This window comes from Ptychodera flava, chromosome 2, assembly GCF_041260155.1.
Source record: "Ptychodera flava strain L36383 chromosome 2, AS_Pfla_20210202, whole genome shotgun sequence".
Lineage (NCBI taxonomy): Eukaryota > Metazoa > Hemichordata > Enteropneusta > Ptychoderidae > Ptychodera > Ptychodera flava.
In genome coordinates this window covers 43,130,911-43,156,472 of record NC_091929.1, presented here as the reverse complement: position 1 = coordinate 43,156,472, position 25,562 = coordinate 43,130,911, and the positions used below count along the sequence as shown (strand labels likewise).

Sequence of the window (25,562 nt, the reverse complement as noted above, 5' to 3'; positions counted from 1 at the left end):
TCAAAATGGCCAACATTCTGGGCCCTTGTTAACTCTAGGGAAAAATAAAATTTAATTTTCAATTTTTACAAAACTATGATGGTAAAAACTTTACTTTCCCCAAGAGCTTCAAAATGAGCCCATATAAGCTGTAGGCCGGAAAAAATGGTGAAAACTTGAAAGCCTGAAAATCTGTCCCCAAGGCCAATTCTTCACAAATCTTCACTAAAAATACTGTTGATAAAATGCCAATGAACACAATAAAACCGATCAATGTTAACAGTGTTAACCTGTTAAAGAATTTAACTTGTTCACTCCAATTCCCAGTACAAAGGCCCACACTGACTATTGATGACGATAAGTTTGGGCTAAACCATGGTGATTAAAGGGGTTAAGCCCTTCCACAGCCTCCTCCCCCTCACCATATCTTGGTTCATCAATAGTGTATGGTATCAGACCACTAGGTGTATGTGAAAAATGAAAGAGTCAAATGAACATCACAAAGTCATTGGTTGTTTCTACCACGACAGAAATTAACCCTTTGAGGGCTGTAATTTTTCCCACCAAAAGTTTAGTGCAACATTTTACCAATTTTTATGAAGTTTTCTGTTAGTCTTTCAATAATTTTGGACAAAATGGACATCATATTTCAGTAAAATTCTGAAAAAAATTGACTGGGATATATTTTCTAAAGGCAAGAAAAATTGATGTTAGCTTTCGAAGGGTTAACAACAATCATGTGGCAATTTACCATTCACAATACTCCAATAAGAGCCTTTATCTGCCACTTAAGGTAGAATATGTCTTGAGGACGTAAAAGGCTTCTCCATTTTTTCAATACAATTCTGTTCTTCCACCTGTGGGGCTCATTTTAAAGCTCTTGAAATAAGAAAAATTTTCACTTTGTTAGTTTTTCTGAAATGGAAAATTGTATTTTTTCCCATAGAGCTAACATAGGGTTGCGGCTGTTTTGAATTTAAAATATCAGTATATGTTAGATAATTTCTTTCTCTAGTACTAAACTTTGCATGTTGACCCCCTAATTTTTATTCTTGATTTTGTGAGAGAATGGCTAAAAGTGTCATTGAGGAAAGTTTAAGACAAAGTTTTAGTTTTTCCCTTTTAAGGTGCTTACTAATTAATACAGTTGCTATACTATAATTCTCAGAATACTAGAATACTTATCTTTGACCAATGTTATGAAGGAGGAAATTCTTGACATTGCATTGTAAATAAATTTTCACGTCTTTTTTTCCTGACAGATTTATATCTGAAGGCATGAACAGTTCACACTAAGTGCATTTACATGTAATCTCTGATACTGACACGATGATAGATGTAATGAAATGTCTTGTAATGGCTCTTTGATTGATTAAACAAAGAGATGACAGTGGTAACTTTTGCCCTCTCCAATACGGTTATTGATGAGAGAACAAACGAGGAGAATAAATTTGAAAGTAAAATTATTGGACCTAATGAGTCTTGGATCAAGCTTGCTCATTAACATCACAAACTTTTTGAATTCTCTACAAAATTTCACTTTCAATTATATAGCTCTCTGAAGCCGTTAAAAAGTTTTTTAATGGAAAACATGTTTGGCATTTTACATATTTTAACTGTGCAAATAAGTCCTGATTAATCACCTTCTTGATTCCTGATCCTAAGCTTGAGTCATTTTTTATTTCCAATTTAATTGTGAATTTCTGACCCGAAACAGTGATCGCGCATAGTGCGCCCAGCTACCGTTATTACCAATAACTCCGTTGTCTAGGGCCCAGCGTTCCAGGTACTGCTTGGGCTGTTGCCTAGCAACCACTCGTAATTAGCACGGGAGTTGATTTGTTCACTTGATCAACACTGACGTCATTTTATTAATCGTTACACAGCATCGTATAATGTGGCAGTATGTTTGCAGAATGTCATGGGATATTCAGGTATGGCTGAACAAAATTATCAGTATGTGACGGATGCGGTTGTCCATCACCTGACTGCATGCATTGCAGTTTCCTATGACAAATTACAGGTACACAGTACAGAACATATTACAAGTATAGGTTCGGTGCAAATCTCACTCTAGCTCAGCTCTCCTTCCCTTGAAAAGAAATGACTTTGACCATGGATAAAAATTACAATGTTCGCAAAAAAGGTTACTTTAACAGCGCCTCAAAACAATCACGTGTATTTTGTCCCATCACTGTGGAAACCATATCAAAATTTGGACGACTCTACCGCGCCCACGGCTTGGTTTATCGGACAATCACGCCTGCGGCCCGAAGATCTGTAATAGTGCGATGGCATGGACGATACCCAATTTGATCTGTTCTGAGTCGATCGCGGTCGGGAATCTAAGCAATATCGTGAACGGGCCTGCAAATATTGGTGATATCGCCGACTGTCACTTATATAGAACACTGTTATCTCTTGGGTCATTATTTCGTTCCTTTTCAAGTAGGTTTGTGCCTGCTTCGCACAGATTGATAGAGAAATATGTAGGGCAATATGAGCTTTCGACCACTATCTAGACTTTATGACCGCAAACACAAGACAGCGCTCATGCACTGCTCGTGAAATAGGAGTCTGTTGCCACATCATGGCGCGTTTTTATTTCGTACCATATCCATTTGTACGTCTAGGATATTTTGGCGGTCTGGGTGCGGTGTTGGGTTTGACATCACAGCATAACCAATGAAAGCGGCACATGCATGCTATGCCAAGTGTCACTCGCCGCTAATGGATCATCAATTAGACGAGACCATTGTCATAGGTTGATGTACAATATGCTGTGTTGAAAATATTTCGTTGTTTGCGACATTTTGAAATGTAAAAGAGCGAATATGTCACAAAAATATATAGTTTGCGTCTCTCAGTCTTCTATATGTTTTCGCCACTCAGAGTAAACTTTGCAATCCTGTTGGTTTAACAATAAAACCCCTAACACACCCTTGCTTAAGATGGAATCACTCAATAACCTCGAAAGAGTGTCAATTTGTTCTGACTAGGTGAGCATACATGCTTGGCAACAGGACAATTGCTTTTCAATCGCTCTTCCCCCAGCAGGTTACGGTTCTGTTGAGCAACGACGGGTCAATGTGGGAAATAACTATTCATCTTACGGTGGAATGAAATGCTTAAAAGCCGGCAAATTCAGCAGACTTTGCGCTCAATGGCCTCAAATCTGTTCCTGACTGCCCAAAACCTTCTTTGGTTGAGTCATATGAGAAATTCATTCAGTGCCCAATAAAATGCAAATATTTCGGTATATTTATGGTCAAACGTCACTAAATGTATATATTTTTTTCTGTTATTTGTTAAGTTATATCCTCTGCGCGACTTTCAAGACTTCATCTGGAAAGGACGCCCCACTGTCATCATTATAATTATCGAAGACGACTGATCGTAATGTAAATTCTCCTTAGATGTATTGTTGTGGCTTTGCCCCGCCCACTGATTGGTTAATATGTAGTGGCTGAACCATTCGTCTACTGACATACCTTTTATCATTCCACACATACCACACAGAAAGCACTAAGGAACTCGACAAAACTTCGGTAAAAGCTGTTTTTAAACCGAAAAACTGTAAGCTTCCACCACCATCTTGTGCCTTGATTATCCACCTATACGTGAGCTCGGTAAGTTGCTCGAAAATCTGGAATTTATGTGACTTTTGCATGATGGAATGAGTACCACTCCGCGTAGAAATTCTCGCATCTTTCAAATTTTTGTCATTTTTCTAGGCAGAACTTCCGGGCCAGACTTTCAACTTTGCGTCCTGAGCTGAAATTAGCTCAAATCAATCCCAAAACTTGCGTATTTGATCACATATGAAAAATCGAGCATTCATCATGCGACATCGTCCTTTATTTCAGCCAAGTTGGCCTATTTTGATATTGAAATCGTCGTATTTTCAACAATTGGTTTGCCAACGGTTGATCTACGGTGCAAGTTGACTTTGTTGTGGGGTGTTGTGGCTTCAACTCCAAATCAACAAAGACGATTCAGAAATAAGATAGACAGGTAAGAGATCGCACGTTTTTACCGCATTATCGAGTGTTCTTTACTTCTGATGATCTTGCTGAACAACCACGAGCAGCGGAACCACCAGTTGTGACCTGGAAAACCGACGAACGGCGATGGTAAACAGTTGACTGTGACTTCGATTATTTGCCAACTGCACGAAGTCAAATTCTGCTTGGCGCAATGTGTCACCGCACCCAACCGTTTCCTTTATGACCCCACTGACCCATTAAACTGGCGTTTATCGCGTCAAGTTTTATCACATGTCGGGGTGAAAAGTCGAAAATTGGGTCCATGTATGTGACGAACATCTGACGAAGTAGACGTGTGCGGGCTGGCTATTGTTCTATAAAAGTTACGGTTTTGTTCCGACAACTTGTTGTTTCTGCCAGGCCAGAATTCAGACGAGATTGCGGGAATTCGACCCGTTCATTCGAAGTGCTGAAAATTCTAGGGTACCGTGCTTGTCCAGTCGGTAAACCTTGTAAAATTTACCTCAAGAAATATCAATTTGTCAGGTTGCGTGCATGTGCGACCAGTTTGCACGTTTTCTGATTCTTTTCTCTTTGTGTCGCAATGATTACAGCCAAGCTGCAGTTGTTCGCGGCGTGCACTGTTCCTATTTTCAACACTTCGTTTGCATATTACTATTGTATACGCCTGTCTTTATAACAAAAAGTTTTTGTTAGGTTTTCTCGTCCACTGAATGAAACGAACAACCCAGCGTGTCAGAGGTGCTGTGAATACACACACGACCAACTATTGTTTATAGTATAGATTATTTCCGTTTGCAGGGGATGAAAAAATAAAACTTTATGAATCCGTGTTCTTCAACAGGTGTATGGGATGGCTTTGAGTAAAAATGAATGAGATATGCTGCGACACTTTCTATCTTATTACAAATGTTATTTCACTTAATATCTTGTCATTGTCTGTTAAATTACTTATCTTTTGATTAATTTCAATTTTACCGTAAATTCCTTGCAATTTACTGTTGAAATTCAAATATGGAAATGTGTCAGACATTGATTGAATTTCTCACATTTTTCCCGATCTTGCCAAATTACTTCATGTCAGTTCTTCATAAAATGTGATATTTTTTTATAATAATTTTTGCTATAAAGCCTCTCACTGATATGCTTGATTTATCAGGGTGTTTATTTTTACCAGCAGATTTTCAGGTTTGCTTCGTGATAATAGCAGTGTTGTAGTCAATTTTATCCTTATGAACAGTATGGTAGACTGCAGTTTGAAATTTTTACATCGGTCATTTATCAAATATAAGGGTTGACTTTTGCCCAGGTTTTCATTGCACCATTTACCAGCAGATTTGGGGCAACGCATACCATACTGGTGTTGTAAATCTCTTTCAGAAATTTTATAGTTCAGATTCTGACATTGAAGTGGTACTCACACTGATATTTGATAATTTTATGCCTATTATAGTCAGTATTCCCGGCAACTTTTTGATGCAGAAATGTTTTTATGTACGTAGAAATGATTGCTGCGAATTTTTGGCTGGATGCAGTCACAGTTATTTTTCAAAACATTTTAAAGAATGTTCTCGGCTGTCAGAAAGGATGCCCTCTTTTTGTCAAAATTAACTTGAATTATTGGTGTTGAAAACTAACCATCCTACTATACTGATGTTCATGAATTTATATTTTCAAGCCAACTACTCGAGGATTATTCAAAGTTCGTTGCCTTTTTTAATGCACTGCCATGCATCAAGGTTTCAAAATTATCAGGAAAATGTTTGAATTTACCATTGGTATTTTTCTTCCATGTGAGCAAGCAAGTGGGAAAATTTCGCTGCATGAGCCTGTTGTGCAAACATTGTCAACCATTGCAATGTAAACATTGATAGAAATTAAAGATTAACTGGAAACATGGTTATACTTTTTGAGATGTAAAATAAAGAAGAATGGTACATGAAAATTAGTATTTAATGAAGGCTTTTACCAGTCAAATCCACATGATGACATTTTGAAGGTGCGTAGATTGCAGATTAAAACTGAATCAGTCGGCCATTTCCAGGATTTAGCACATTTGTGTAAAATTCCTTTCATTCATTTTTGAAGTTGGCTTTTTGGTCTGATTTATTAAAAACTCATGCAAAAGTTTGCTGTTTAAACATTGCCTTCAAAGCTGTGCTATAATGTTATTTCTGATTTGCCTGTTATTTTTGCTATGCCTTATCAAACCAATTTACGATTTTAACTTATTGATTCACACATATAAAAGAAGAACCGCACTTTCTCTTCAACAAGAGTTTTCCAGATTGCATATTTCTGAAGTTGTGTACATTATTAATTATAATATACCACTTGTTAGAATGATTAAGCTGCCAGTCAGTGTCAAAGTTGATTTCAATTACTGTCAGGAGTAAATCACAGTACGTTTTTTGTGGATTCACACGGCAATTGTTAGATCCGAATGCAACTGTGTAAAATGACCGTATTCCCTGGTGAGATCAAACTAACAGAAGAGACCATGAAATCAGATAGTGGCCGCCAAGTCACCATGAAGGAGGTTAATAGGTTTCTCCATGGTACATTAATTTCAAAATCATTCAACAGATGAAGGCAAATGTATAGATTTATATATGTTTGTTATCGTCTTTACTTTGGTACTGTTTTAACTGTTCATCTTGGAATGATGCTGACGCCATCCATTCACATGAAATTTATTAGAACTTGATTCATATAATAATTAGTTCCATACAGTATAGTTGGTTTTTATGAGCTTATGTGCTTTTGCTACTGTCTAAGAATGCTGTAAAAATATAAATTGTTGAAACCGGATAGCTGTGTCCCCATTTTTCAAACCTGCAAGAAGACCTGTCTATTGCCAATCCAAGTGGTCATTCAGTTTTTCCAAATATACATTGTTTGAAAAACGAAGGATGTGGTGATCTCTCAAAAGTGCATGCGGAGTTACATGGAGTATTCACTTCATGTTACAAGCTTTTGATTTGCTGACTTTGAAATGCATTACCAAAACCAGTACAAGTGTGATTTTTTGGTGTGAACAATCACAGCAATATGGTTTTTGCTCATTGGTTCAGACTTAGTCTGTCTTACCCTACTCTTCGGGTCATTGATAAATATAGAAGTACAGTATTAACATTGTTTTGGAAGCAAATATTGGTTGTCACAGGAAAGTGGGTGTATTATGAGCTATTTGATAACAGTGGGACACTGAGAGGTCAGCCTAAAGTTTATCAATGTGATGGGTCTCTGCCCACAATGCAGTGGTGTTGTTTTCATTTTATCTGTGGCTGTATGGTAATGAATGTCTGAGATTTGACAAGTACGGGTAGACTTAATAGGGGGCATCACGCCCAGTTGGTCACTAGCAAATTACCTCTTTGTTTGCTGTGCATCACATTTAATTTTTTATCCTCACATCTTTAAATGCGATATATTCTCATAATTTAATTATGTGTATATTATTTCTTTATGCATGTGCATACATGTATAAGAAGATTTGCGATTATTTGCATTAAAAGATCATAAAATCTCAAACTTCTTAGATTATTGGTACTTGATTGTGATAGCTTTCCTAGGAAATATGACACTTACTAGTATGTGTTTATATTACGTTTCAACTTTACTTTCATTGTAATTATCAAAAGAAAGAAGATACAGGCTATAAATAATACAAGCAATATTGCAATAATGATAGTAAAAAAATCAGTGAAAGCCAATATAAAACATTTAATAGTCACATTTTCATTAGCATGCATCATTTTAAAACATAATATTGGTGTGGGCATTAACGTTTTTTTTGAGTGACCACATTTTGAACTGGCCTTGCTATCCCAAATCTCAACTTGATGTGCGGAAACCATACTGAGAAAACACATCTCTCATGTGCAGTCCATCCATTTGTAATTTTGGTTGAGAGACTTGCCAGTAACTTTTCTTTAAATCATTCAAATATCAATGTTGCAAAAATTGCAAACACAATATCCAACCATAGTTCCTTTTTCGAGAGTGGGTATGTACATGCACTGGTATTTTGTTGAGATTTGGAATTTCAATCCCACAGGTCAAAACTGGAATTATATTTAAAATGTTAGCTTCCGTTCACAAGTATATCTCATCACTCATAAGTTTTAATTGTTCAGTTTCTCTTCCTAGAGTCTTAGCTAGTCTAGAGTTCAGTCATATGGTCATATTATGCCTCTCTGTTTGTGAAGTCTGAAAGCCAGAAAAAAGCCAGCAACTTTGTAGACTAACTTTTTGCGGAAAACCTGGGATTGCCTGGTTCCCCACATATCTCTTGAACAAACTTGGCATTTGGAAGCCACACAAAGTTAAAGTTGTTTATTGGGAAAGTACGATACATTTTAACTGAACATTGTACCCAGACCTAGGAGGTCTGGGTTACAAATATTATGGTAAAAATAAATAGTATTTTAGGTAGCCTGTGAAAAGATGAATGAGTTGACAAATTTTCATGAAATTTAACCCTTTGATCGACAAAGTCAATTTTTGCCGCCTTTGTAAAATGTACCCCAGTTAATTTTTTCCAGATTTTTGCCAGAATTTGATAAGAAAGTGTCGTCAATGAAATGTGATATCCATTTGATGCAAAATTATCTGAAAAGTTACAGAAAAATTCATAAAAATTGGTAAAACGTTGCACTGAAGTTTTGGCGGGAAAAATGACATTGTTCAAAGGGCTAATGATTGAATCATTACAAACCAAATGAGAAATTCCATGAAAATGATAGAATGATTTAAAGAGTGCATGATTGTAACGTAAGAACAGATGATGTAATGCTTGTTGACAAAGTGATCTGATTCCTGGCATGCTGGCTAGTGAGAATTTCTTGTCCATATGGAATTATAAAAAGAGAGAACTGACTTGTTTAGATTTACTATATGGCAGAGTCCATCAATTATGATTCAAACCAGCCATAGGCACGTATAACCAGATGGAAATCATATTATTTTCCAATAGGAGTCTAAGCCTATGTCTTTGATGTTTGTCACATGTAAAATGCATACCGAGCTCAATGTTGTTATATGCATTAGGTTTGATCTGGATGTGTTTGATAACAAGTGGATTAGAACGTTCGGTGGATATGATCAACTGATACTTTTAAAAATTAATGACCAGGCAAATTAACAGATGATGCAGTTTCAATGATAACATTCATGCAGACTGACAGTATATAATATACCGGTACACCCTTGCTGAATTCATTTCTCCCAAATTCTTTCAACTGTCAAGTTTTGAAATCATTATACAAAATTGCACAAATTATTGAATGAAACAAAAAAGACAAGAGTAAACAATATAATGAAAATGGGTGGAAAGCTAGACTCTACAGAAAACATACAGATGAAAAAATACATTTAAAACCATTAAGTAAAAAAGAGTTTACTACAATTCTCTTTCCAAAGCTGTGAATCATAAAAATCTATCAGTTTCACAAGAACTATTGGTACTAGGCATACTGATAAATTGTTTGCTTGAGATGGATTATGTAATGATAAAAAAAAGTAAAAAAAGTTTAAATTAGAATAAAAAAGCCAGCTGAATTCAACCAATAAACAGTATTAAATATATGTGCTGTTTTGGATTACTGTTAAAAACAAGCAGATGACTCAGTTTATGAAAAGTAGATCCAGGTAAGACTTAAATTTGCACACAAAAGTGGCCAGTGTGAATGAATGCTGGTTGATATTTTGAACAGGAAGCAAACAAAGAGATATACTGATTTTATTGATTGTTTTTGTTGAATTTGTAGTGTGAATAACAATCGGCATATTGTGTTCATGTTGGAAAAGATTGGAAATTATTTTGTTGCGTTGATATTAAGATTGGAACACTTTGTTGACATAGTTGGGTTGTACTAGCTGCACCCCAAGACAGTGGTATTTGGTGTATCTGGGAAATCATGTATGTGAATAGGAATTTTGGTTGTGTAAAGGACAGGAAGTTATAAAGACTGTGTCCATACAAACAGGCCATTGCTTTTTGTGTACCTCAAAACTTATCTGGAAGTGTCGGTTACACTGACTGCAAAACCCTTGTGTTGGAATGGTACTAAAGGCGCACAATAGATGCCATTTTCATGTTTGATGCAGGTGTAACTGTGAATAGGACAAATTGGACAAAGGCGGTTTTCATGCATTTTTCTTTCACATACTACAGAGGGTAGCTTTGCTAAGAAAAGGTGTAACATTATCCACAAATAATTAGTTTTCTTGGTACTTCATGAACTACAGGTAGTTGAAACTTGATACCGTCACTGATGTACATTGTCCTAAACTTTACTGATTTTTTGCTGCTGATTGTTTGTTATAAACAACCCTTAGTTTATGTACTGTCGGGAAATGTAGCATGTAGACTTAATTTGATCAATTGATGAGTTTAAAGTAAATTTAATCATAAATTTGCAAAAAGTGGCATGTCATTTCACTCTTAACTAATGATGTTTATGATGCTGAAAGTGAGAGAGAGTTTGGGTCAAGTGAACCAACCTTCAGAGTTGCTTGGTCTTCATAGTCACCTAACAAGTGCGGGCAGTCTACCATCACATTCACTTTTGCCTGTTAGCACCAGTAAACAGCCATCACTTACAAATTCTAAACCCCCACCCCACCAATGTCAATGTCAAGGGGCATTGAGCATGAAAGTTCCAGTCATACTTGCTGATTGAGACATAATGTGAGAGAGAAGTCTTATAGCCTGGTTTTGCCTGTGGCATCATTTTTTGGGCACTAATATGCCTTATCAAGTGTTCTAGGATGGGCAATGCTACCACCAGGGTCTTTTTATTTGTGTGTGTTTGTGCTGAAAATTTGTGACATGTGTAATTTAATGTAAGAAGTTATATGTTGCAAAATTTCTGACACAAATTTGAATTGGGATATGTCAAAGCAGGGACTCAAGGTGGGACATAAGCCTTCTGCAAGCGGACGATGTGTGGTACTATATTGAAGCTGGGATATCAGTACTCCGTGGGTTTAACCGTTACTAGTCATGGATATTAGTGTGAGAGGGACCAACTATCAAAGCCAGAATATCTGTGTGCAGCTGGATATCAGTCAAAGGTCTGATATCAGTGTTAGAGGGACTGACAGTGAGTTAGAGCCAAGATATCAATAGCAGTCTTTTGTCGGATATCAGTCAAAGGTTTGTTATCGGTATCAGAGGGACTGACAGTCGGTCCAGCCATGATCATCAGTCTGTTTTGGGGGATATCAGTCACAAGATTGATATCAGTGTGAGATGAACTGACAGTCAATCAGAGTCTGGATTATCAGTCTATTTGTAAATATCAGTCAGATTGGATATCAGTGTAAGAGAGGGAATGACAGTCAAAGCCAGGATTACCAGTTCATTTTCAGACCTGTCAGAGGTCTGATATCAGTGTTAGAGGGACTGACAGTCATAGCCAGGATTATCATATCATTTTCAGACCTGTCAAAGGTCTGATATCAGTGTCAGAGGGACTGACAGTCAAAGCAAGGATTACCATATCATTTTCAGACCTATCAAAGGTCTGATATCAGTGTTAGAGGGACTGACAGTCAAAGCCAGGATTACCATATCATTTTCAGACCTGTCAAAGGTCTGATATCAGTGTAAGAGAGGGAATGACAGTCAAAGCCAGGATTACCAGTTCATTTTCAGACCTGTCAGAGGTCTGATATCAGTGTTAGAGGGACTGACAGTCATAGCCAGGATTATCAGTCTGTGATTGGATATATCAGACTCAGTGTTTGAGGGACTGACTGTCAAAGCCAGGATTGTTAATCTATTGTTGGATATCAGATATAGGTTTGATTTTAGTATGAGTGGGAATGGGAGTTTATCAAAGCCAGAGTTATCAGTCTATTTTTGGACATCAGACAAAGATGCTATTAGTGTGAGATGGACTGACAGTTAAAGCCTTGTCAGTCTGTTGTTAGATATCAGACAAAAACTTGGTTAATCATTCACAGTGTGAACCTAGTCAAAGCTTAGACATCAAAGGAGTGTTGGATATTAGTCAAATGTGCCGAAGAATATCAGTCTAATATTGTCTGAGGGACTGGCAGTCAAATCTTAGATGCTACATGTATGCTATGGTAGGATATCAGCCTGGATATCAGTGCAGAATAAGATATCAGTGAGAACCTGGAGTGTAATTGGTATTAACATTCAAAGTCAGAATATGTATTGTGGCATATAAGTCAAAGATTGACCATACTGGTAAAAGCTGGAACAACTCAACTGTTTGATGTCAGTCTGAGCTTTTGTATTACTGTGGTATTGAATATCAGTCTACTTTAGGCTGTTTGTAAAAACTCAGAGGTGAGGGATATCAGTCAAGGGGATGATATCAGTATAAGTGGTGTCAGTCAAAACTTGGACATCAGTCGACCGTTGGATTTCTGCCATAGATTTGATATATTTTAACAGGGCAGCCAAGGATAAAAGTGACTTCAGATATACTGTCAGATAAGGAGTAACTGTGAGTCAAGGCATAGATATCAGTGCAGTATATTGTATAGCAATCAGAGCTAGGATATCAGTGCAGTATATTGTATAGCAATCAGAGCTAGGATATCAGTGCAGTATTGTGCAGCAAACAGAGCTAGGATATCAGTGCAGTATTGTTTAGCAATCAGAGCTAGGATATCAGTGCAGTATGGGATAGCAATCTGAGGTAGGATATCAGTGCAGTATAGGATAGCGGCCAGAGCTAGGATATCAGTGCAGTATAGGATAGCAATCAGAGTTAGGATATCAGTGCACTATGGTATAGCAATCAGAGCTAGGATATCAGTGCAGTATGGGATAGCGGCCAGAGCTAGGATATCAGTGCAGTATAGGATAGCAATCATAGTTAGGATATCAGTGCATTATGGGATAGCAATCTGAGGTAGGATATCAGTGCAGTATGGGATAGCAATCAGAGCTAGGATATCAGTGCAGTATAGGATAGCAATTAGAGGTAGAATATCAGTGCACTATGGGATAGCAATCAGAGGTAGGATATCAGTGCAGTAGGGATAGCAATCAGAGGTAGGAAATCAGTGCAGTATGGGATAGCAATCAGAGGTAGGATATCAGTGCAGTATGGGATAGCAATCAGAGGTAGAATATCAGTGCACTATGGGATAGCAATCAGAGGTAGGATATCAGTGCAGTATGGGATAGCAATCAGAGCTAGGATATCAGTGTAGTATGGGATAGCAATCAGAGCTAGGATATCAGTGCAGTATGGGATAGCAATCAGAGGTAGAATATCAGTGCACTATGGGATAGCAATCAGAGGTAGGATATCAGTGCAGTATGGGATAGCAATCAGAGGTAGGATATCAGTGCAGTATAGGATAGCAATCAGAGGTAGGATATCAGTGCAGTATAGGATAGCGACCAGAGCTAGGATATCAGTGCAGTATTGTTTAGCAATCAGAGCTAGGATATCAGTGCAGTATGGGATAGCAATCTGAGGTAGGATATCAGTGCAGTATAGGATAGCAATCAGAGCTAGGATATCATTGCAGTATAGGATAGCAATCAGAGTTAGGATATCAGTGCAGTATAGGATAGCAATCAGAGCTAGGATATCATTGCAGTATTGTTTAGCAATCAGAGCTAGGATATCAGTGCAGTATGGGATAGCAATCTGAGGTAGGATATCAGTGCACTATAGGATAGCGGCCAGAGCTAGGATATCAGTGCAGTATAGGATAGCAATCATAGTTAGGATATCAGTGCATTATGGGATAGCAATCTGAGGTAGGATATCAGTGCAGTATAGGATAGCGGCCAGAGCTAGGATATCATTGCAGTATAGGATAGCAATCAGAGTTAGGATATCAGTGCACTATGGGATAGCAGTGCAGTATTGTTTAGCAGGCAGAGCTGGGTTATCAGTGCAGTATGGGATAGCAGTCAAGGCTAGGATATCAGTGCAGTATTGTTTAGCAGGCAGAGCTGGGTTATCAGTGCAGTATGGGATAGCAGTCAAGGCTAGGATATCAGTGCAGTACGGGATGTGAATGTCAAGGCAAGGAGATCAGTACAGTGTCAGATACCACATATCAGTAAAGTGAATATTAATCTAAGGACCAGTAAGAGAGGATGCCAGCCAATTAATGGATATCAGATGATAAGAAGGCTTCGGTTTTAAAATATATATTTGAACAATTTTTGATGTATTCTCAAACATTTATCACTATAAGCGTAGTGAGTTAGTCCACATGTATCAGTGGTGTAGCATAATGAGTATGAATCATTGAACGCCAGCAGTTGCCATCAATCAAATTGTTGTTTCTCTTAGTGTCAAGATTTATGTCTATTTACCACAAAACATCCACATTGAGTAACAAATAAGGTGTTTTGTTTTTAACAAAACCATCAAATCACACCAACTTTCTTTTCCGTAATCATTGAGGTCTCAAAGACGTCTTTGAACATGTTTCTTCTGTAAGTGATTGTTAATAACAGCCTGTCTTTGCAGCAGTTTGTTCTGTGGAATTTCCTGTCTGTAGGTTTAGTTTCCAACATTTTTAATTAAATAATAATGTAGTCCCAATATTGCTAGTTAAAATTGGACATTCAGCCAGCTGTTACCATGTGATAAATGTGTCACTATATACAAAGGGTAATTATTGTGTGATTTCATGGAATATTGTGTTTGCTTAGGGAAGCCACTCGAAATGTCTTTATAGTTCTTGAAAACAAAAAGCAACTAATTATCGCTATTGTTTGTTCATGTAGGACAGTATCAACTTCCTTAGGTTCTTCCAATCTCCTTACATTATTCGTAAATTGCACCGGTCCACAAAAGTGTCCATTTGAAAGGTTACAAGAACAACTTAGTAAGCTCCATACTGTTGTATGGTCGTCCTATCTGTAGTGTTTGTGATGCAGTTTACTGTATTTTTATTTCATTTTATACCTGCAACACACAAGTTATACCAATGTGCTAGTCGCCTTTTCTTTCGTTTTATTACATCATGAGGAACTTGTACCATTGAAAATTTTAGTCAAGTTTTCACACATCGACCGAAATAACCCCTTTGCAGTCCAATTCCTATTCTGAAAGACACAAGCAAGGTACGTTTATCTTTATAGTGTGAAATTTGCCATTTGCGGTCACTGCCATTTGACCGTTGTCCATATTGTATTGCATCTTTTTCATTGAGGCGTAAAATCTTTTCAAGTGCAAGTTAGTACCACTTTGTTATTGCCTCAAAGGAAACATCTTGAATTGCATTATCACTAATAGAATGATAGCATAAATCACCCAGAAATGTCAGATAACCGCAAACAGAAAAATTGTTAATCATTAAAAAACGATATGAGGACATGTTATTGCAGCTTTCCTTCACAATACACCATCAAAGTTAAATGATATACTGTCTTGTGTGTTTGTATTTTATGCGTTATTAAATATGAATACATTTGTTGATGCCATAAATATGATTAGTAAAAAGTCATCAGATGCTATCAATCATTGTATTGATGTGAAGTCAATTATCTGCAAATTCTAGTTATCACGTTTTTTTTTGCATTTATCAAATTTTAATATCAGTAGCAGGAGTGCCAGGAATGCAAGCAGTTGACATTAAAAGCCCTTATACTACAATATGAATGTTTTTTGATGTATCTATGATGGACAGATTCTTTTTCCGTATTGCATGTGATATGTAGAAATACCCAATACACGGATAATCAGTACAGCCCTCTATATCCATCAGGGGCATCAACTCATATGATAGCGGCTGAATCTCTTTCCATACTTACAAAATTAACAATTCACCTAAATAATATATATATATATATATATATATATATATATATATATATATATATATATATATATATATATATATATATATATATATATATATATATATATATATAATATATATATATATATATATATAATTAGAATCAAGAGTCATGTGATCTCATGCAACACTCTACTGCTCACTAACTGTATATATATATATATATATATATATATATATATATATATATATATATATATATATATATATATATATATATATATATATATATATATAAGTGTGCATATAATAGCCACTGTTCTCAAGCCAAATATTGGATGTTTCTGTACCCCTTAGCCTCACACTGGGAAAATATACCAGCAATAAAACTCTCAACAAAAATTCTGAAAACAAAATATGTCAAAGGTAACAGATACTGAGACTTTTGAAATATATTGAAACCTTGTAAAGCAGTGCGATCTATGGAAACAATGTCAACCGCAAGGAGCCTACAGTATGCTAGGAAAAAGTGATGTCAGGTTTTATGAAAACAGTGGTTGTATCTATCTCCATATGCAGGTGTGGCATCTGACAGTAAGGTGTACAAGTTATACTCTGTTTACTGTAAGAAGTCCATGTCTAATTATACTGAAACTGTACAGGTGTGACACCATGTGATTTTTATCGGCAAAAACTGATACCTGAAGATGTGCTGGCTCCTGGATTTTCCAAATCTCACCCTCTCACAATGATATTATATGGTCTGATACCTTTTTATGCTGAGCAAAGTTTCATTTCTTCAAAGCAAAAAAGGGGCTGAAGATGGTCAGATAGAGACCAGGACTGTTACTCATTGAGGGAAAACGGTATGGATACAAGAAGCCAGTATATGTATTGAAATGGTCAGGAAGCATTCTTACATACAGTGCCAGCTCCTTCTGCATGTTAATCACCCCGGAACAAATAGCCTAATTAATCTAGAGGATGTCACTCTATCTGTTTCATGTTTCTTTTGTGTTCGTAAACAATATAAACTGACCCATGCTTGTGCTTTGATTCAGCAGCCTTTCAGAATGATGCACTTCAATGGGCAGTCTACAGGAAATGTTTTGTATAAACAGTGTTGATGTTGTGTCACAAGTTATTAAATTGTTTGTGTGCTATGCTGTTATTGACATTGTGTCAGATACCCAGTGTACCAAGCCATATCTACATGAAGTATGGTTTAAATTACAATTCTTCGATATGCAAACCATTGCACTATGTAAGTCAACAAGACAACTGACTACGACCTTTGTCAGAAAAAGGTCTAGGCAGGTTAGATCATAACTAATAGTAGTAGTTGAAGAAGGAAGCTGCTTGAGCAATTAACCCAATTCATTTACAACCAGTCTGACTGTATTATATGGCATGTACGTATGTGTGCAAAACACTAAAGCCTTTTTTGACTTCATAATGTAGCATACACAGCAAAGATTTGGACAGTTATAGTACATATGCACTACATTTCTCCATATTTAATACAATAAACAATACAGTTATATTCTTGTAAAGAGGCTTTGAATATTAACAAGTACATTTTAATGTTCCGTGAAATGTTTCATTGAAGATTTAAATAACCAAGCACATAGTAAACAAGTAAATATTTTTGTAAACTCTATCAAATTTTGATCATATATTTACAAAGATTAGTTGTATTATTTATTTGAAAAGGTTAGATTTTGGCTTTGTTGATCCCCTGAGAAATGACACAAAAAATTATCATATGATTATTATTTTTCTTGTTAGTGACAGTTCCTGATCCAAATTATCACTAATAGTCTAGGCTCACAGTGAGTTTTGCCATATCAATTATCTCCATAGATAGCATTTGTCTTGTTGCCATGGAATTTGATTTAGTTGCCTAATTTGACCAATTTGAAAATCATGCCGTGAATCGTTGGAAAGAAAACACCCTGCCGTACAAATGACAGTCATTTTAAGATCTTTCCCACATAAATTCAGAACAGTACATATTATTGAATCCATTTCAGGAAAGCTCTCCTCTTTGGACAAGCTGCTGTTGATCACATATTTCTCCTCAAACTTTGTAGGAAGTATATTGAAGAGTATTTTGTGTCTATAAAAAACATTACAATAAGCATGGACAAAAGGAGTGTGTTCATACTTTTCTATCCATAGTGATAAAGTGGTGCTGTGTGGCTGACTAGAAATTTACATAATAAATGTATCCAGGTGAGATCAATCACAGGCATTGGTCAACTGCTATAAAGAGATTTCAAAGACTTATCTCTTGCATGTGTAGCTGACTAGAAATTTACATAATAAATGTATCCAGGTGAGATCAATCACAGGCATTGGTCAACTGCTATAAAGAGATTTCAAAGACTTATCTCTTGCATGTGTACTTCAAAACAATACAAACTGGCTGGTCGCATTTAGATGACACATTTCCTCTATGCCTTTGTATATGTCCTGTCCTCATCAGTGCTGTTTGTGATTTGCCAGTGCTGTAAGCAACTTGATTAGAAATCACTGCCAGCAGTGACATTGCTCTTTTGCATATTTAATGACTTTCTCCATGAAGACCCGAGGTGATGGCTTGAGAGTATGTCAGGAAGTGTTGAACTTTGGTTAAGGTGGTACAGCCCTCAAAAGTGAAAGACTTAAACTTTCACTCAAACTATCTTCAATGAAACTTTCAACCTTAATCTTATCATATCAAGAAAAAAATCCGGGGTCACCATGCAAAGTCTAGCACGAGAGCAACAAGTACCTGACAAATACTGATATTTGAAGTTCAAAATGGCCGCCATCCCTGTTACCTCTACAGGGAAAAGTTAAATTTTCAATTTTTGAAAAACAAAGACAGTAAAAATTATTCTCACTCCAAGAGCTTTAAAATGAGCCTTTACAAGTGGTAGATCAGAAAAGAGTTGTAAAAATTTGAGTCCCAATATCTATACCGCAGGCGCTGTCTACCTTAACTACCAAATATGATAGGCACACATAGCAGTTTGCACACATTTACATGTATACTTCACTTTTCACACTTATTAATTATCCCATAAAACCAGGATAGGTTACATTTTAGAACTGTCAGATCAAGATAAAGGATATGCATATCAAATCTCATCTTTATAGCTACACGACCTAAGTTCCTTCTACCTATATTTCTTTATTTCATTATCTTGTTCTACCGCCAAGATTGAAAATGCCTAGAATTCTATTTGTCAGCACAACCATCCAATGTTATTGTTGACAACCAGATTCTAGTGCGGACTAGTCTAAGTGTCAACAATAACACATTGCATAGTGTACACAATAGAGTGTGATGGCAAGGCTAATACTCGGTATTACACCCATACTAAACTTAGAAGAAGAAAAACATTCATGGTTTCTGTAATAAAAGTGATGTAAATTTCTCCAGAGGAGATGAAGTTTTCTGAATCTGAATCTAAAAATATCCTCATAAGTTACAGTGTAATTGTAATTGCACACTGTGACAGTACAATGACTGGGTTTGTAACAATGGAAGGAATACAGATAGTAAATATGACTCATGGTATGGTATCATAGGTCAGTCAACTTTGATACACGTGTTACTCTGAATCAGTGGTATCCAGCAAACATTTCAGATTAATAGCTTTATCACACTACTTTATCGTCACACTATATCACACTACTCGTATAGTGGATATAGTATGGTAATAATAATAATAATTTTTAAAAAAATATTTGTAAAACAAATAAAATATAAAGCGGGCAAGGAGAAAAATGATAATTGTGTTTTGTACAGCAAGGAAATGAAATGTCAAGGGACAAATGGGACAGACACACAATACTCTTAAGTCTACTGTTCATGTTGTCTAATTTTCATGCCATTGGAAGGAATGATTTTGTTGTCAATCGAAAATTTAATTTTTTCCCAATAGAGTTATTACAGGGTATAGCAGCCATTTTGAATTTCAGACATGATTGGTAAATTGTGTTTATCTATTCCCAAACTTTGCACAGTAACCCCGGATTTATTCCTGATCAAAGAGAATGGTTTAGAGTTTCCTAAAGCTGAGTTAGAAAGTTTAATAGGAAGTTTGGAAATTTCTTTCAAGGTCTCGTCGTGAAAAACGTGAGAATACACAGCTGAAGATATTTGTTCAAAGCATGGTCTTGCGTAGGTTTTGACAGGTCACCAGTGAAAGTAGAGATGTCATCAGCATGGAGGAATGCATGGCATTTGTAGGGTTAAAATGAAATTTTCTCAGCATGCTTCATGGTAACGTTACTGTAAGAGGATGCAGCAAAACCTCATAACTTGTCACAGAGTCTCATGTGAACCAGTAAAGCTGTCCTGATGTAGTAATATCCACATAATAGCATTTATTAGGTCAGCTTTTGTAAATTAACCAGCTTTAATAGGTTATGTGAGGTTCAAACTGTGTTCAGAGTGTATCAAATGTTTGGCTAGTTTAAAACAAAACATATGCTAGATAGATAGATAGATAGATAAAGAGATAGATAGATAGATAGATTCTATCTATCCAGCGAGACACTGATACATTTCAAAATTGTCTTTCAATGTTCTTTCATTATTTACTTCACTACAGGTGGTACTTGTACAGGACATGCCAATTACATGGCATCAGATAATTAGTTTCCAAAAATAATTGCAATTAACGAAGATTATAATATGCCTTGTCTAAATCCAGCTATTTAATTGACAAAGCCAAAGTAGATATTCTGATATTCTGAACAAAATGACTTGAGGTCCTTGAAGATGAATAATATATTTTAAACTGAAAATTTACACCATGGATTTGCTGGGTGCAGTTAGTGAGCAGTAGAGTGTTGCATGAGCTCACATGACTCTTGATTCATATATATATATATATATATATATATATATATATATATATATATATATATATATATATATATATATATATATATATATATATATATATATATATATATATATATGCCCCTAAACCTGCATGAGGTATATCCCTTGCCCCACTTTTGAAATAACAACTGTAACTTTTACCATATTTTGTCTGAATTGTCCTTCCTTATTTTGGGCCACCCACAGTGCTCTTGTAAGGTTGGCTTTGATTGGTCGTCTGTGTCAGACTTTCATTGTTAGGACCACTCTTTGAATTTGTTAAAAGAATATGTAAACCCTTAAACCAATGGTATTATATCTTATAATTAGCTGTGGGTAAGCCAACACTTTTCCTGGTATGGGAACTGAATGGCGGAACCACTTATCACTGGAACAGTACTACGTGATTTGAAATTTTAAGGAATAAAAAAATCCCCAGCTAAGCGGCTCTAATATTTGTTTCTTATGGGTTTTTGTCACACAGGGTTACTTAAGTACATGATCATAGCACCATGTCACAGAATTGGAACTCTTCCAATGAGAACTCTGAAAATCACAATTCAGCAGCCGGAGATAGCGATGATCTGTCCAACGATGCAGAAGGTGTGTGGAGTCCAGATATAGAACAGAGTTTTCAAGAAGCACTAGCAATATATCCACCATGCGGAAGGCGGAAAATCATCCTTTCAGATGAAGGCAAAATGTATGGTAAGTCATTTTATGGTTTCTTGGGTACCTTGGTGCAGGAAAGTTGTTATGTTTTGTGATATACAAGTGTTGAAGATACTGTTGATCATATGAGGTAATGTTATTATGCTGTACCTGTAGTCCTGGCAACTTAAAGCCTCAGCGGTAACTTTTGATATATGTTCGCTAAATTTTATGTTACACGTGAAATATGGTTTGCTGGTTTTACTCCAAAAAATCATTTGAAAATGCCTAGTATTCAAGTCGTTGATTTAGTGTGAATGTCCTATGTTATCGTTGACAACTTGAATTTTGCTCAGAACCAGAATTCATTTGTCCATATTGACATTGCGTATCTTACACCATTGACCAGTGTTTTGGCTCTTCAACCCTTTCACCCCCATGGTTTGTCCCAAATCCATTGTTTTCTATAGTAAAGTTGGACCTGTATACAGGGAACTGGTGGTGAAAGGGTTAAACACACCGTAGGGAGAATAAGAAAGTGTATCTGTATTACAGAGTAAAACTGACGAAAATATCACAAAAAATTACAGCTGGATATTAAAAGTGTTGCAGCTGGTTTGTGATCTACACCTGTTGATGATACAAGCTACCAGGTGTGGGTAAAGCTATTTCTTGTGGTGGTGGCAAGCTATAGCCTGTTGCAGCCTGCACTGTGCTTAGTAAAGTTTATATGTGATGTAAATCTAACAGATTATCTTGCAGTTCATCTTTCAGCTGTCAGAGTCACGATATTTTGTGAAATTCAAATTGTTATGTGCCCCTGCATTGTTAATGCAATTTGTTTTCAGTTATTATGTTCAGTCATAATTATCGGTGACAGGACATTCTGTGATGCAAATTACTATTTATATTGACTCATAATAATGATAATTCCAATAACACCAATTGTTTTATTCATCATCATACAAAAGATAACAAAATATGTTAAATGCATTCACCTGCTACAGTGCTAGCAATTACAAAAGTGAAAATTTATACATAAAGCAGACGTCCTTCCCCAGCTGAAAATTGGGTGTTTAACTTGCATTAGAATAAGACATTATAAATCTCAAATTAAAAAAAATTGATTTGTTTCTGGTCATCGCGCGCATCATTTCAAAGTGTGCGTGTCAACTCTTTTTTTCCTGTTTTTCATTTGCCCCTATGGAAAAAAGAGAAAAATGTATCAAATTCCACCAAAAATTAAAATAAAATTGAAAAAAATAATCCGTCGCCGCATCATTTTTGCCACATGTCAATGACCAGAAACAAACCTATTATTTTTTTGGCCTAAGTATCCATAAATGCATTTTGATTGTCCTGTAGAATCTTATGTCAGATACTTATTGTTTGTAACGTCTGTAATCAATGCTGCACAGTGGTAGCAATAATGATGGAAAATTTTGTATCATTGCTAACATCAGATATCAAAGGTGTAACTTGGATGTCTTGTGCCTGTCTTGTTTCAGTATCAAGGTTACACTGTTCTCATCTGATTCAATGGTGATACTGATATTTGTAATGACATGTTACCAAGAATAGGTGCAATAAAATGGATTCTGTTGTCTATACCCCTTGTTGAATTGATGTCCCATGATTTTATCTCCCAAACACCAAGGACCTTGACAGGATCATGGCTGGTTTTCCATGACCAGTATGCCAACATAACCTGTCCACCCCCTTTTCCCTGTAAGCAGGTCCACTCTCATTGTTGATAACTATAGATTTGGGCCAAACCATTGTGGTTGAAAGGGATAAAGTAGACTTTGCATGACATCTGACAAAGGGAAATAATGCTGGGTAGCAAGAATTATGTGGTAAACTTACCAGCCATATGCATCAATTTTTTTGTCGTCATGATTTCCAAGCTCTTATCACAATTTCAATGTTTCAGTCGTCATGATTTCAAGCCTAAGAGTTTTCATTTCTGACCATTGTATTGCTGACTTATTGTTAGGCCAAAAAAAGAATTGATTTGTTTCTGGTCACCGCCCGCATCACTTCAAAGTGTGTGTGTCAACTCTTTTTTCCTGTTTTTCATTTGCCCCTATGGAAAAAAGTAAAAAATGTATCAAATTTCACCCAAAATAAAAAAAATTGAAAAAAATCGCGTCGCCGCATCAGTTTTGCCACATGTCAATGGCCAGAAACAAATCTATTATTTTTTGGGGGCTTTATATCCCCATTTGCAAGAAATCAGTCATAAGTGAAAACCAAAACAAACACTTTCCACCAAGTCATTCAGCAACTTCCAACACATGAACAAGCCACAATCCATGTTTGTTTTACTCTCTTCCATATGTTGATAAATGTTGGGTCATTTGAAGTGCCAACAGTCAGAGATCTGTTTTTGTCACCGCTGTGTATCAGAGAGTACAGTTTTGAGGTGATTAATCCCTTGAGAGTTCCATCAACAGCTGGTTCTTGTTTTCTGTCCAGGCACACCTGTTACAGTTATGAAATTAAAGTTTGGTGGGGGTCATGTGAAATTGGACTCGCTCAGTTTGAATGGTTTATATTGTGAGAGAGCCAGCCAGGGTCAGTCCCGGCAGTGTTCAAGGATGAGTGACTGCCTCCATGGAATGTTAGTAAATGACTTGCTTTGATTATCTTGGGGCACCGTTCTCAGAAAAAAAAGGCGTATCATTTTACAGAGGTTTCGCAGCGACAGAGTTTGACGCCAAACTTTCATTACTGTAAGAATTGCAGGGTTATGTATATGTTCCTTTAGACGAATGCCAAAGTGAAGCCACACAGTGTGAGGTTTCAAACAATGATTTGATGAGTGATATTGTTCCGGAATATTTTGTGTTAGGCATTTGCATTTCAATAAGAACAAAATCACAAATATTGAAAGGCTTTCAAATGCAAAGTAGGCAGTGCCTCTTTGTAATAAGAAAAAAGCTGCAGCTTATTTCAGTGTTTTCTCACATATTACCTCAATTGAAGTGAGAAAGTCTCTAGAATAAAATATTTAAATCAACTTGCAAGCATCATTTGAGGGTTTGTGCACATGCGATATGTCTTATAAATATGACTTAAATAGAGGGATAACCTTTGACAGGCAGACAGGGCCTCACAGAGTATAACGTGATAGTTTGAATACTATGCGAGAAATGTGTGAGGAATTCTGAGATAAAAGCCAAAATAACACATTCTTGGAATAGCAGAGACTATGCTGTGCCGGCAAGTCAACCATTGAAGAGGACAGGTATCTCACAGTTATGCAGAAAATGTACTCTGGCTCTGTGACATTGTAACCTCTGGGATCATATTTCTCTGTCAATCTTTTCACCAGTGCTCACGCCATTAATGTCCAGCCTTTGTTCAGGGATTGCATGGCAGTGCTAAATGTACTCACTCTTCAAACAGGCAGACTTAAGTCCCCTGCACCCTCTCATTGTTTCCAGATTGTGAGTTTTAGTACCACACACTGAGACACATAAATACACATGCATCTGTAGCTGGTACAGACAGATCCGATTGACAGCCGATTCAAAGTAAATCAAACCCTGTCACACAGATACATATGCACACACTATGCTGACATAAACTCTTATCAAAACACAGCATCTTCACCCAAATAAACATCTGGTCTTTCTTTTCATCCTTTGAAGAATTTAAAAATGCATTCCTGTTGCTCTTCTGTCGAGCCAGTCTGTTTTAACCAATCGGTTTGACAGTTTATTCTGTCAAATGGGATAGGAGTTGTAGTGAACATTGAAGATTAATAATTAAACCAAAAGTGACAATTAATTTTTCACTGGTTTCCGATACAATCCATTATAGCTATTTCTCTCATGGCACTTCTGTGGCTTTATTTAGACAATAAAAATCAATTGAGATGTGCGGAAATAAAGGGAGTGTTGTTAATATTAACAATGCGGGCCGTAAATGAGAACAGCACATTATACATTTTTAGCTGAAATTGTACCCAAAAAACTACATGAAAACCATATTAGACCTCATGGGACTTTCTACCATGAGACACGATGACTGAAAAACTTTTCAATCAATGTTCTCATCTCGCATGCTTCTTATAAAATATTAATTGCGACCATCGCTTCCATGCAGCTCAATTAATTTCTGTTATGAGTCACCCTCAAGATGACTGTGTATGCATACGTTTGTTGTTGATGGTTTTCTGTAGTTACTGCCAGTCATAATATTCATATTGCCTTATAAATTTTGTTATGTATTTTGAAAGAAAAAGAATGCATTGATAAACGTGATTGTCATAATGT

The 25,562-nt window shown here is 36.3% G+C and overlaps 1 protein-coding gene across 6 annotated transcripts in view; it reads left to right on the top strand.

The window, feature by feature from the left end:
* The first annotated feature begins 3,433 nt into the window (after positions 1 to 3,433).
* The window catches only part of LOC139121522 (transcriptional enhancer factor TEF-1-like), a 45,769-nt gene continuing 23,640 nt past the window's right edge, over positions 3,434 to 25,562 (top strand). For 3 of the 6 annotated variants that reach the window (XR_011549308.1, XM_070686516.1, XM_070686485.1), the window contains exons 1-3: positions 3,464 to 3,608; positions 3,846 to 3,993; positions 21,113 to 21,336. Coding sequence is in view for 4 of the 6 variants with exons in the window: in XM_070686516.1 (XP_070542617.1) it covers positions 21,141 to 21,336 (196 nt within the window). In the remaining 2 variants the exon portion in view is untranslated. Of the gene's footprint in view, positions 3,609 to 3,845; positions 3,994 to 21,112; positions 21,337 to 25,562 lie in introns of all 6 variants that reach the window. The other 3 variants (XM_070686500.1, XR_011549310.1, XM_070686492.1) reach the window with 3 other exon arrangements.